Source organism: Dermacentor albipictus, chromosome 2 (genome assembly GCF_038994185.2).
Source record: "Dermacentor albipictus isolate Rhodes 1998 colony chromosome 2, USDA_Dalb.pri_finalv2, whole genome shotgun sequence".
In the NCBI taxonomy this organism is placed as follows: domain Eukaryota; kingdom Metazoa; phylum Arthropoda; class Arachnida; order Ixodida; family Ixodidae; genus Dermacentor; species Dermacentor albipictus.
The window spans coordinates 197,491,644-197,505,658 of NC_091822.1; the positions used below are offsets into that span (position 1 = coordinate 197,491,644).

Consider the following 14,015-nt stretch of genomic DNA (forward strand, 5'->3'; position numbering starts at 1 on the left):
GGAGCGAACCTGCGTTCACGATGTGAAATGTCACTGTACTTTTTTAAATCACTTAACGAATGAACAGGTGAGTCTTATACACTGATGTGACTTATATACGTTTTCTTCATATTTTTTTTGGGGGGGGGGAACTGCCGTTCTGGGGGGAAGGCGCAACTTATACAAAAGTGCGATTATAGACCGGAAAATACGATTAGATCCTTGCCAGTTTTTCTCATCGAACTATCGGTGCACATTAAATTTCTACTTTCTTTAGGAGCTTCAATGTTATTTCTACATAGGTTTTCTACTTTGCGCCCACATGGAAAGGGTGTGTGTTTTATTTGGGGATGTGCTAGTATCGGGCAAATCTTGCCGAATGAACCAGCAGTGTATTTGGTAAAGTCTACTGGCCCCATCAAGGTCGAATTAACTGGACTGTAGGAGGCTAATGTCGGGTTCTGAAGCGGCTAGTAAGAACAATAATATTGTAAGTTCACCTTGGATTCTGCTCAAATAGACTCCAGCACAATGAAAATTTGGTGGGGGGCATAGGCATGAGCATTAGCTACAGCAAAAAGAAAGTTTCATGTACACATAGCATGCTTCGTACTTTATGCTACAGAGCAAACTTTAAAGAAAAAAAAAATCCCACCTTGGAATGCATGAACAATCACAAACTTAAAAACTTTTGGGCTCCTTACAGCATGTTTTTTTATAATTCAGACTTCGCCTGCACAACTGTTTTTGTTTTCATATATTGCCTGTGCCTCCTTGAAATTGAAAATAGCAAAGCCAGTAGTTTCTGGCCATGCCCAAACCTCAAGAAAAGCCAGCCCTAGTGAAGCCAATGAGTTTTGAAATAAGTTCTGAAAAAAGGTCAGCATTGGCGATTTGTTGTGCGTGTTCTGCATGCACAGTGCTTGTTCCCTTACGAGTTAAATAGTAACATGGTGTCAGGTGACTTCACTGCTTGCTGTTATGAATCTTTCTCTCAGAATTGTCAGGCGGCTTCAAATGACACCTACTCCGCCCTCTATGCCGCGTCGATGAGGGTGGCAATAATGTGAATGAAGTGCTGTGAAACAACGACTCTAAAGAAACCTGCAATCATTTGCCTATTGGAGCACAGTCGACTTTTGTTCACGCTGCAAGGGGATGAAGAATTGGTGCACACACTGACTGTATTTTGTCAAATGGGTTGACAGCATGACAATGATCTAACTACTAGGCTTGCGTAAATATTCAGTATTTTTGAATATTTCGTCAAATATTATGCTATTCTATATTTGTTACAGCTTGAATTTCAGTATTCAAAGTTTTCTAAGCATTCGAAACAACTAATATACACATTTTTCTGCACATAAGCTACCGCCACAAATACAACAACCGGAAAAGAAACAAAAAATTCTTGCATATAGCCCTGTGAAATAGTTACACGAAAACGTGTGCGATGCTGCTGTGAAACCACACCTTGAGGCAAAATTGGCACATCGATATAAAATTTATATGTGCACAAACCCAATAAATACCGACAGAACAGGTACCACATACGCGTACGTAGTGCAGCAACATGTTGACAAGCTTTTCTGGACGCTTGTGGAATAAAGACATTTGTTTTCGGAGAAATCCATGATTTAGCATTCCTGATTACTCAGACTTTCAGGCAGTCCCTGCCAATTCTAAATTATTAGTCGATGACTGCATTTGATGAATTCCTAAAATGCAACAGCAGGGCCAGAAACCAATCAAAGACACAAACGACAGCATTCCAAGACATCACATGTACGCAGCATTTTCTGCTGCTTGCAAAAATTTCGCTTGTTGACCGGAATTCCGCGAGACAGCCCGTCCTTTATCACACGATTACATAACAACATAACAGTAACCAGTGCGCCTGCTTTTAATCGAATTCACTATCGTTACTTGCTGTTCTCCGTGACAGCAAGAAATACTAAATGGTAAAATCGGCCTTCGCTTTGTCTCATTTCATACTGAGTACAAAGTATCCGAGATTGCATGTGCGTGCACAATCTCGGAGGCCATGGAGTCATGAAAGTGGTTTGACTTCCAGACATCAGATGGCGCCAAGGCATTTACCGCTGATGGCACGGAATTCATTTTTACAAGCAATGACGGCATGTCAAAACTACCATATTTACTTGCATAATGACCACACTCGCGTAATGATTGCAACCCTGAATTTTGTCGTGAAAATTCAATTTTTTTTCTTTCCTGTGCAATGATTGCATCTCAAACTTGTCGCAGCGATATACTGTGTGCCAAGTCTAGCTAATGATGGTCACGCTTACCATCTGTCGAATGCTGTTGAATGCTATGCGAATGACTCAAGACATACCAAGCACAGCACGCACAAAACATTCTTAAGCAGATGCCCCATTTCATTACTTTCATCACTTTCTGCACTTCCATGAAAAAAAAAAAGCTACAGCCAAACTTGCCTTGGCTTTATTATTTGTGGGCTTTATAATGGTTGTGGTCAACAACAACAAAAAAGGCGCATTTCAATTCCTCTCGTCCGCACTTGTGGGCACGCAACAAATCGTGAACAGCAACGATAGTAACAACGTTTACACTGATACCTAAGAAGTGTACCATATTCATAAGCCTACGTTTGTAACACAGCTAAGATATTTGCCCACGCTTAGCGGAAACGTGCCCTATTAGGATAGTAGTGAAGACAAATGCTGCAGTTTTCGCAGCATGCCTGCCATGTGTTTCTACATCACTGGCAGCTAAGTGCCACCATCTCCGTTTCTGTCCGCTCAAAGTGGACATGGCTACGTTATTGCCGCAAACTTGCCAATATTAGCGATATTATTCATTACTGATACAGAAGAAACTGTTTCAATGAACGCAATGTACTACACATGAGAAGAAAAAAAGAAATCGCATTTGGCGCCTTTGGCTTGCTCCGCCAGCCGCCATTTTAATTTTGGTGCCCTGCACTGTTACAGCGGCAGTTGCCTGTTTGTTGCCCTGTTTTCATCAAAAAAAAAAGTTCTTTTTGCGGAAAATTTCCCCCTTGTAAGGATCACACCCCTGAATTTGCGTCATTTTTTTTTGACAAGAAAGTGTGATCATTATGCGAGTAAATATGGCAGATTTAGTACTCTTTGGTTAAAACGTTGGCTTCGTGGCACATTTGAGATATTTTTATGGCTATACGATTGTGTTTATTTAGACAACAATGAAAGCTTGTTGCTAGCTTTTTTTTTTCCCGTGATGTCATGCCCATGTATGGTGTGCCAGTGTCTGTCTGTTTTTTGTCCCTTTCTATGCACCATTTTTGATTTTATAAACGTACATATAGTTCTACAGTGAGATGTGACAGTGCTACAGGGCTCTTCTGTTGCATCGTTGGCGCTTCAATATGACGTGCTTGTGGTTGACTCTTTCATGCGAGCTTCGTGAGATAGCATAACAACCACAGAACTACATGATACAGGAACTATGAACACGAGAGAGTACAGTCAAGCAAGGACTGAACCTTTTGACCATCTGCCGCATTATTGTCAAGGGTAATGCCAATTAGTTATTCTTTATAAGAATAAAACATAATTGGACAAGTATCATTTTCTCCCATCTTATAATGCAATGCAATGATCTTTTTATTATTAGTGGTTGAGTACTAGTGAAAGAATTATAATGAGTTGCTATGTCATCAGGCTAGCACTAGAATGTCCCGTTACGGTCTCAAGTCGGGTTGTACATATGCCTCCATTCCTCGGTTACTAACGCTTCGTTCTCAATAATATTGACACGTTAGATGTTTTCGAGCAATAATCTATTATTCCAGCTTGACTTAATATTTCCCTTTCGTGTCCTTTTAACAGAGAAAAGCGCAAGTGCTAAAATAGAAGTGAAACACCACATTTAGACCTCACTGACTTGTAACCAAAGCACTATTTCACAGAGAAAAGGGATTCGGCTGACATAGAAAGCAATGTATAAACACTGTGAGCACATGGTTCAATTGTAAATATGCAATAAAAAAGAAAACAACACTGCTTTTTAAAATTCAGAAAGAAACAATATGAAAAAGTGAACAGTTCTCAGCTAACCAGGGCAGTGCTTAGAAAATGAGTTCAACAATTGCAGGTTATGTTGGATAAACTTTTTTACTGTTGATGTGTGCCTTGATGTGTCTCTTGTACCTATTTTTAAAAATCTGACATGAAATATACATGTTGTGATGATAAACACTAATAAAAGGGCAGTGGAAAAGAAGTGAGTGACAGTAACCGTAACTATCTTTTATACAATGGCAAAAGACACCAACTTACTTGCCAGCAAGTAGGAAAAATAATAACTAGAGTGCAACTTTAACATTACCATTTTAAACGTACACACTGGTCTTAAAAGCATGACATATATATATTTTTTTTCCGAGATGAGCATAGCCAGGCTTCTTCCTGACCAATGGCACAAAACACAGCTCTCCCTAAAAAATCATTAAAGGGGCCCTGAGACACTTTTATAACTAATCATAAAATGGCATCACTATTAAATTATGTTGCCTCATGAATCTCCTGCCGCAAAAATTTTTTTTATTCTTCAAGCACAAGAGAAGTTAGGCATAGATACCAGACCGATCAACCGTTTTCTCTCTCCTTTCATTTCCACAAGCATTCTGGCAACTACACAGGGATGATGGCAAGGGGGCACAAGGGACCAAGCTGGCCGCTCTGAAATGTTTAATGCAAGACGGCTCATGGCAGCACTCCGTGGGCACTCCGTGTCTGTGCGATGCTTTTTATCTCGGAAATTATGTGCAGCAAACACAGCAACGCCCAACTGTTGTTTTTAGACTGGCAGTGCTAAAATTAAATGGCTTTTGTGTCTTTTTCAGACTCCAGATATATATATTTTTCATTTATTTAGCAGAAATGAGCCCTAACTGCATTACTGAGAATGTTCTCACAATCATGAAATCAACCAATAGCTGTTGTGGGTCCAGCTGCTTGCGATGCTGCATGACGACATTGCGGAAGTGAGAGCAAGTGATTTTTTCGAGCTTTTGACATGAGATTGTAAATTTTCCTATCGTATTCAGTGCAATAATATCTAATTCACATGTTCACAGGAGCCTCATGAACAGAGCAGCAATATTTTCTTACTATGCTTAAAAAGTGTTTCAGGGTCTCCTTTAGCCCAGATTACATGTATGCTTGCCAATTCATGCCAGTGCACTTCTACATGTTTACGTGCCTGCATGCCTCGCAAGGAATGACAATCAGCATCTGCATAGGATACACGCTAGGCCTGATGTCAGACGTCGCTTTGTATTGAGCTTAATGAAAAACCTCATTAATTTGGCTTTCATGAGACCAAAAAAATATTCGAACTAACCGTATGTAGAATTATTGAGGGTATCAATAAATAAATAAATAGTTGCTTATTTTGTCAACGCACTTTTGTTTACTGAATGAATCGGCAAAACATGTTTCCATTTCAAACAAAAGCTGTGCAGAAGCTGTAGTTCTGTTTACCTTATGACTGATTAGACATTGCAGTGCTGAAAGCCTCGTAAGTGCCTTTGCAGTGCTGCCGTGGCATGCACCTTTATCCCAGACACGCTTTTCACAACCACATCCTGATTATTTTTTCACCAGTGAGCTGGCTGCCAACAGATCGTCCATCCATTGCTGTGTAGCTGGCATTCTTTATCCTCAACAGCTGCCACAGTGTTTGTGACATTGCATGCACAACCATCACACTTAGTCAAAGCAAAACTACTGCTTGCCATAAGCTCTGTAGAAAAAACCACGGCCGCCATTGATGCAATCATGGGTGGTTACCAAGCAGGTTTGAAAGCACACAGCTCACTTGTACAACGAGCAAAATGAAACTACTGTTTGCTGCAACCACTGTGGACGAAACCGTGGTCGCTATCACACGATCATGGATGGTTACTACACAGTTATGAAAACATGTGGACAATTCAGTGTTGTGCACTGCAATCAATTCAATAAAGGCTATAAAGGTACTAGTCGCGAAGCATTACGGTGTTCCTGTCGTTCACATACAATGTCCGCTAATGACTATGGCAATGTAACTCTGCTGCTTTGTTTTGGTTGGGTGCTAGTGCTGCTTTTGCTTTATTGTGACGCTTCGGACTCGCCAAGCTCAAAGAGTTGTCCAATTTAACTGCTGTGCAGCTGAATATGTCCAAATAAATAAGAGTTCGATTCCATTAAATAATGCATACATCTGCCGGGACCAGAGAACAAGTTATCTCATTTTCCAAATTAACGACAATCAAATTAACGAGGTTTTCCTAAATGCTTAACAAAGCCATAAAAATGTTTTTTTTTTTTCTGGTGTAGCAAAATCAACGCAGAAAAGAGAAAGCGCATCCTCACATGACATAATTTCAGCTGGCCTAGTAGCAAGCTGGTCTGCATCCCACGGCAGCTACACAGATGCGATGGCTGCCATGTCGGGGCCTCTCATCGGTGATACCACAATGGGTGAGACACTGCTCAGACAACTGTGTCCTCAGATTAATCTCTGCCGGTCACATGGCTCAAGGCAGCACAAGCCAGCGCAAGTGTCTATACCTTTTGACACATTCTCTGCCTCCACAAGCACCCCCCTCGGAGGTATGCAGAGATGTGCTCACATTTACAAGCACCCCCCTTGTAGATGTGAGCTTGCACAGGCCAGCAAACGTACGTGTAATCTGGGCTTCAAATTCCACAACCCCTTCTACTCCTTACATGCATTGTAAATTGGACGGAGCGAAAAAAAAAAAAAATTATACATTTACAGCCAATCACAAAAGCTTTCGTAACATAGAAGTCACAAACAAGCAAAATTTTCCGACCAATTTGCAACTCATTGAGGAAAACAGCAGTGCTATGTGGTGTGCACACAGGAAAGCCTACACAGTCCGTACAAGCACAACCACATTGGCTGCAATAAAACCGCACTCCTTTCTTTTTTTTTTTTGCCGATCACATGATGCAAAGACTTTTGCAGTTAGGGGCATATAGCATCCTAGAAAGTAAAAAACTACTTAACAAGATATAAACTACCACCCTTTTTGCAACATGGAATAAACCTTGCACTGTCCGCATACATAAGCACCTCTCGTGCTGCTAGCCATGCCTATTCCTGTCTTTAATGATGCTATAGATGGAAGGACTCCCCTGGTGCGACAATGCAAATTTAATGAAATAAGGTATCTCAACATTGGGTGCGGACTGTAGCATGCCAAGCACGTACTTTTGAATGAAAAACAAAAGCCTAGGTGGTTGACATAAGCATGCACACAAAGCAGACTGTTTATGGATATGTCTGAAAAATAAGCTTCCTATGGCAAGAAGGTTCAACAACAGCACAGACCAGTTGAACAGGATGCCTGCATTCACGAAAACAAACTAAGTCTCCATTTCATACATAGCATGCAAAGTTGTGAAGGCTAGCAAGACTTCCTGCTGTAGCTGCATTCGCACAAAGAAATAGTTTGGTGCTTTCTACCAGCAATTAGGTGTGACTGTACATTATTTAGGCTCAGTACTAAATAAAAGAAGCATTATATCTTCAAAATGAACATACTGTATTAGGTATAGGGCTGTTAATAAGTGTTTTAGATCAATTTGCGCTTCATTGTTTTCCTCTTCGGATTTTTCATCTGCACCCCATCACGGTGCCTCATGCACAGGCTCGCACTGGGATTGTGCGAATATGTGCAACCACGAAGCTTGATCCCAAAACACACGGAGTTATAAATTTTGATTAGTAAACTTGTTGCATAGCTTCCACATCATTGCACACTATTAAATATTAAATGGAGTATAGCCCAGCTTCAAACTCTCATGCACTTCCAATGACCTTGCATATGTAACTTTTTGAAATCACAACAGGCGCAAAAATTAAGACGAATAAATGTATGTGGATATTCAGCACAACTTTTTAAAGGAACAGTTCAATACATAGTTGAATGGATGGCGTAAGTTCTCATCATAAATCTGTACAATCTGAAAGCTGGGACCAATAATTATACAGTGCTTGCAAAATGGTGCCTGCTACAATTACCTGTAAACATCATACGAAGAGGCACACTGGTGTTCAAATATATATAAACGCATCAACTGCATCTTCCTTGCAGAAGCTTTGTAACCTTGAAAATACTATCTTCAAACTTGCACAATATATATAGTTTTGCATGACAAGAATGTCAAGTTGATGGAAGACAAGCAACCCTTCCTGTAGAACACACAGCTTTTCATGAGAACAAAAAGCTCCTTGGGTTGGTTGGTAACTCTGCATAGTGAAAAACAGCACTGCAAAAACGAAAGAAGCAAATAATGGTAGCACATGTCCGTTCTTTGCGTTGTCTCTTATTCTGACATGTTGTTTTCAAAAATGCTTGGCTCTGTGTGTGCATTATCCTTCATCAAATTTCAAGCCTCATGTAAGACTTCCCCTGTCAGTGAGCAACCTCCTTAGCATGTGACCGAGCCAAGGCGATGGACAAGCACTGTACCCACTGCTCAGTATTCTTGCTGTCCTTGGCCTTTAGCACAAAGGTCTTGTCAGAAGTGAAGATCTCGAAGGCCTTGGGGATGTTGCGACCCCGGCTCCCAATGGGGCGAACACTTCTGATCTGGCTCACCTCAATGGGTTGCACTTCCTTGTCATCCTTCTGAGACACAACAAAAGATGCAGCCACAGATGAGAATAACGAGTGCGCAAACAAAGCAATGAAACAGCACTTCTACCTGGAACAAAACCCTGCCGCAAAAGGTACCCATCTGCTGATGTCAACTCTCTCTTTGCTGACCTGATCAACAATTACTAGACTCAAAATGTAAATGACCTAAATAAGCCAGCTGTACTATTTCCCAGCTGCCCTTTATTTCTTTTCGGGGGCTTTTATTTACCTGCTAGTAATTGGACTACTGACCTGTCAAGCCTAACGGTGAACTTGATGGGATTTTTGTCATTTTGAAATAGCTGTCTGGATTTCAACCTTAGGCAACTTGCATTTCAGCCTACCCATTGCTCCCCTCATTGTGCTTATGTACTAGATTTGCTACTTACGACAACTCCAGAACTCGTTCCACCCTCGGTTTTTTGCCTGGCCTAAGTGATCATTGCTTTATTGATTGCAGTGTTCAGGCCTGTATGCCTCCCAAGAAGCAGGCCAAATTTATTAAAGATTATAAAAGCGAAGATTTCTCTGCCAAAAATAACAAACTTGCACAATTCATCACTGACTTTATGCCGAGCTTTTACAGTCGCACTGCTCAAGACAATTGGTCTCTCTCTAAAGAAAAAGTTACCTATTTGATCGATCGCTACACTCCTAAAAAAATGCATTGTTTCTTCTTCGAAAGCTCCTCGGTTTAACACCCATATGAAGTGCTTGTTAAACAAAAAGAAAAAGCTATTCCACCGAGCGAAAGTGGCAATAATGATAGCTTGCGTACAACTGCGCTGATCACGAGTACAAAAATGCCATTGCGCAGGCAAAAGACGTGTTCCACAATTGCACCTTGCCCATTCTGCTTAATCAGCAGTTTTTGAATGTAGTTCATGGCAGCAAATCTAACACGAATCACTTGCTCGATAGCAATGGTGATGCTGTTCCTAATGGTGACTGCTGCAATGTACTAAACAAAGTCTTTGTTTCTTGCTTTTCTGGTGTAACAGCCTTTTCTATGCCAACAAACGCCGACTCCATTTTTTTTTTTCCTCAGTGGATTTCATCTCGGTAGGGTCATCAGCGGTGCGCCGTATGATAGAAAATTCAAAGTTGCTTAGCTTGGCAGCTAACAACAACATAAAATCAAAGTTCCTAAAAAATGCTAAAGTTTACTTTCCATTACACTTGCGAAACTCTATTCACAATCTTTACAGACTTCTACTTAGCCTGATGATTGGAAGGCAGGTAATGTGGTTCCACCTCACAAATCAAGTAACACCCATTCGCCTCTAAACTACAGGCCCATATCTTTAACAATAGTACCCGGTAAACTTCTCGAACACATTTTTTCAAACTTGGTATCTTTCTTTGAATCAAACATGTTTTTTTCTCCTTGTCAATACGGTTTCAGGAAGCACATCTCTTGTGAAACGCAGTTAATCTCTTTTACTAACAACTTTTTTGGAGCTCTTGATAAAAATCTGATAACCGATTGAATCTTTTTAGATGAGGCTAAAGCCTTTGACACTGTATCACACAAACTCCTCCTACTAAAAATGAGCAAGCTCAATATAGATCCTAATATCCTAGACTGGTTTCAATCCTTTCTGACTAACTGCTTACAGTACGTTTATACTAATGATTATGACTCCCTTACTGTTCTTGTTGCTTCAGGTATACCACAAGGATCGATTTTGGGCTCATTACTATTTCTTACTTATATTAATGACTTACCTGTCAGTATTAACTCTAGCATTAAACTCTTTATGATCATTGTGCTTTATCGTGTAATTAATAACCCACACTATGTTTTTATTTTGCAATCCAATCCAACATTGACGCTATTTCTAATTGGTGCGACAAGTGGCTTATAAAGCTAATACTTCAAAATGTGAGGTCACGAGGGTAATGCATCACAAACTAGCTTATGACAACTTTGCTTATCAGTAAAACCTCGTTAAACCGTACCCGCTTAAATAGTATTTTCGTTTTAAAAGTAGTAAAGTCAAATTCCCAACTCAGCGGCCATTGAACATAATGTGTTGTGTATCCGCATAAACCGTACCAGCTTATTGCATACGCATCGGTTAAAATGTAGTGTTTCCACATTTCGTCGCGCAATCGCGGCAGTGCATCGTCTCTATCGGGTGGCCCAGCAGAACAAGCCTCAGAGATCGCAACGACGGCCTCCAAGCGCCCTGTGCGTTTGCGCATGAAGCCACATCGACATCAACATCATTTCGACGCCATGCCAGAGAGCTTTGTGGCGCCATGCCGAAGCTCGGATAAAAAAGACGCCGGGTGCTCAGCATAGAAGAAAAATTACACATCGTCCGTGCTATCAAACGTGACACAAAGAAGTTGGCGCTGGCACGCGAGACAGGGATCTGCTGTTGACTACAGTGTGGGGCATTTGGAATGCGAAGAAGTTGCTCGGCAGCGCTGCTGCAACTGCGAAGAGATGTCGGCTACGATGTTCGACTTTTCACCATCGTTGCCTCTGTTGTTGCTGAAGTGTCAACTAGTGACAGTGATGAGGACGACACAGAAAGCGGCAGCACGGGCGGTTCAGGCCCGACAGTGGCAGAAGCTGCGCGTTACGTCAGCCTCATGAATGCAATCGTCACGACGAGAACAGGGGCGCGATAACATAACTATTACAAACTAAATGTATTCTGAATTTCGGCACCTGGCAATAAAAAAAGCGCCCCGAGACTTCTGCAGCACTACTGTGCATGTGCACGGAGAATACGTAACGCCAATGAGGAATCTGCCATGCGAGCGTTTGCCGAGAAGAGGGGACTGGCTGTAAAGCTGGCACGCAGCTTCAGTAAGTTTGCGGCCGCTGTTGTCGTGCTAGGCTGCCGAGGCATCAATCTAAAGTAACACTTTTGTCGCGCGAAGTGAATAAATACTGCATGTTTTTTTTCCCCTTTCATCGCACTCTCTCTGAGTTCCGTTTTCGACACGTAAGTGGGCAAGCTCATGCTATTTCGGTTAAACAGTACTACCGTTTAGTACATACTTTTTCCGAGCTCCGGCCAACTACGGTTTAACGAGGTTTCACTGTACTCTTAACAACTCCTTTTTAACCTCCATTACTAGTTACCGTTATCTTGGCGTACATGTAACTCACAATCTCTTATGGAATATACACGGTGGACACGTAATTAACAACGCTAATCGCATGCTTGGATTTCTATGCCGAAATTTGTCATCCATCCCCTCTGATTTAAAGATTAAATTGTACACAACTACAGTTGTATCAAAACCAGAATATGCTTGCTCTATTTGGGACCCATCTAGCTACTAATAAATCACCGTCCTTGAATCCGTTCAGAACCGCGCTGCCATATATGTGCTCTAATTACCCTGGCTACACCAGTTTCTTCAATGAAAGCTAATTTAGGTCTACCGACACTTCGGTCACGCCATAAGTGTTCCTGCTTAAATATCCATCACAAAATTTTTCACACTGATCCAACACTTAAAAAACGATCTTTTCCTCCCTCCAGATTACGTATCCTCACGGATCAATCATAAACTCAAGGTAAAAATTCTGTTATGCCGCACTATCACTTGCCACGCCTCTTTTTTACCACAAACAAGCAGTAACTGGAACCACCTTCCCCCTCCATTGCTGCAATCGAAGACCCTGCACCTTTAAAGTTGCAATTAACAATTTATTGTTAGAATACTCCTTTCTTTAATACTCTCGGGTCCTGAGAGTATGAAATTAAAAAACAAATAAATGACAAAATACTACAATATAACGAGATGAAAATATGCAAAAACAAGATAGATACACTACAATACATTGACGATAACTGTGTTATAATGCAAAACCTGGTATATGAACAGAGAAAAAGCAAAAAAAGCAAGAAAAAACGACAGAAAAAGAATTGACAAAAAGAATTGACAGAAAAAGACAAAAAGTACATTGGAAAAGCAGATACAAAGAAATTAAACGGTGCATTATGACACATATGCATTGCACAAAGAAAAAAATGTCAATGCTTAATTAAATCAGGAAGCTTTCTGAAGTTTTTAATTGCAAATGGTAATGTATTCCATAAGAAGATGGATGCAATATGAGCAGTCTCTTTGCCATAATTAGTAGAAACTTTTGGTAAGATGAAGTTGTTATTTGGTATTAACCATGTAGAGTTCAGCACAATGCGTTGGCGGGCTAGTTGGTGCGAATCCATGAATACTTTGTTTAGCGCAAAACAACAGACACAAGAAAGACGACAGGAAAAGGCACTACTCTCAACTGACATCATTTTATTGCGTCACTCCTTTATAGACAGGTGAAACTAGAGGAACATGCGCAGTGAGCACCATGTGGTGGAACCACCAACATCTGACACAAGAGCGCACTCATGCGTCAGAATCCAAAAAACCATATTCAGCACTGTACAAGGTTAAGGAAGGCACACTAATGCACTGTGACCCCAAAGACTGAACGAAGAATGCTTCCGATAACTCTTGGGCGGTGGTGTCGCGACTCTTTTTCAAAATCGTGGTATCACGAAACATGGGTTTGCACTTGCATATTTTACAATGCTGAGCCAAATGGGAACCTGTGCCTGTTGGTATGGATCGCTCATGTTCTCTAAGGCGCTCGTTAATACAGTGGCCCAACTGCCCTACACACACTTGGCCACATGACAAGGGAATCTTATATACCACACCGACGCTGCAATCTACAAACTTCGCATGGTTCTTTTCACAATCTGCTTTTTTACTTGTTTTAGAAATACGGCTGCACAACATTGACAGTTTCTGAGGAGCAGAAAACACTACCGGAATTCGGTATCTAGTGGCGACATTCTTTAGATTGTGAGCCACTCTATGGCAATACGGCACAACTTCAGGCCTCTTCTTTTGTGTAATACAGTTACTTTTGTGCCGCTTCCCTTTCAGTTTCTGAAGCAATACCTCCGAGACTGACGTCACCACCACACTTGGGTAACCAGCAGCCTGCAGCCTATTTAACTGTGCAATGAAACTCAGATTCACAGAGTGATGACAAGATTTCATTAACGATTATTCTAGACACATCAAAGCAATGGTGTGTTTCACAATCTTTGAGTGCACAGATGCGTAAAGTAAAAGTTCCTTACGTGCACGTGGCGAGTACATCCAATAGGCGTGGCCTGTTTGTAAGGATAGCTACAAATCTAAAAACTGGAGCTTACCGTCCATAGATAGCTCATGTGTGAAAGTTAAACCTTTGCTATTGTCAGTGAACAGAGTTAAAATGTCAGCTACCATAACGGAGCATTCGTTGTTAGTCTGTTTTACCACAAGAAAACCGTCAACATGTCTAAAAATTTGAACCGAGACATTGTTTAAG

General features: G+C 41.1%; 1 protein-coding gene across 2 annotated transcripts in view; it reads right to left on the bottom strand.

Annotated features, from left to right (window-relative positions):
- Positions 1-5,107: 5,107 nt before the first annotated feature.
- Positions 5,108-14,015, bottom strand: part of melt (ventricular zone expressed PH domain-containing protein melted) — a 105,221-nt gene continuing 96,313 nt past the window's right edge. For both annotated transcript variants that reach the window (XM_065427622.1, XM_065427621.1), the window contains exon 17: positions 5,108-8,653. In XM_065427622.1, coding sequence (XP_065283694.1) covers positions 8,438-8,653 — 216 coding nt within the window. In that variant the 3' untranslated portion in view covers positions 5,108-8,437. The remainder of the gene's footprint in view (positions 8,654-14,015) is intronic.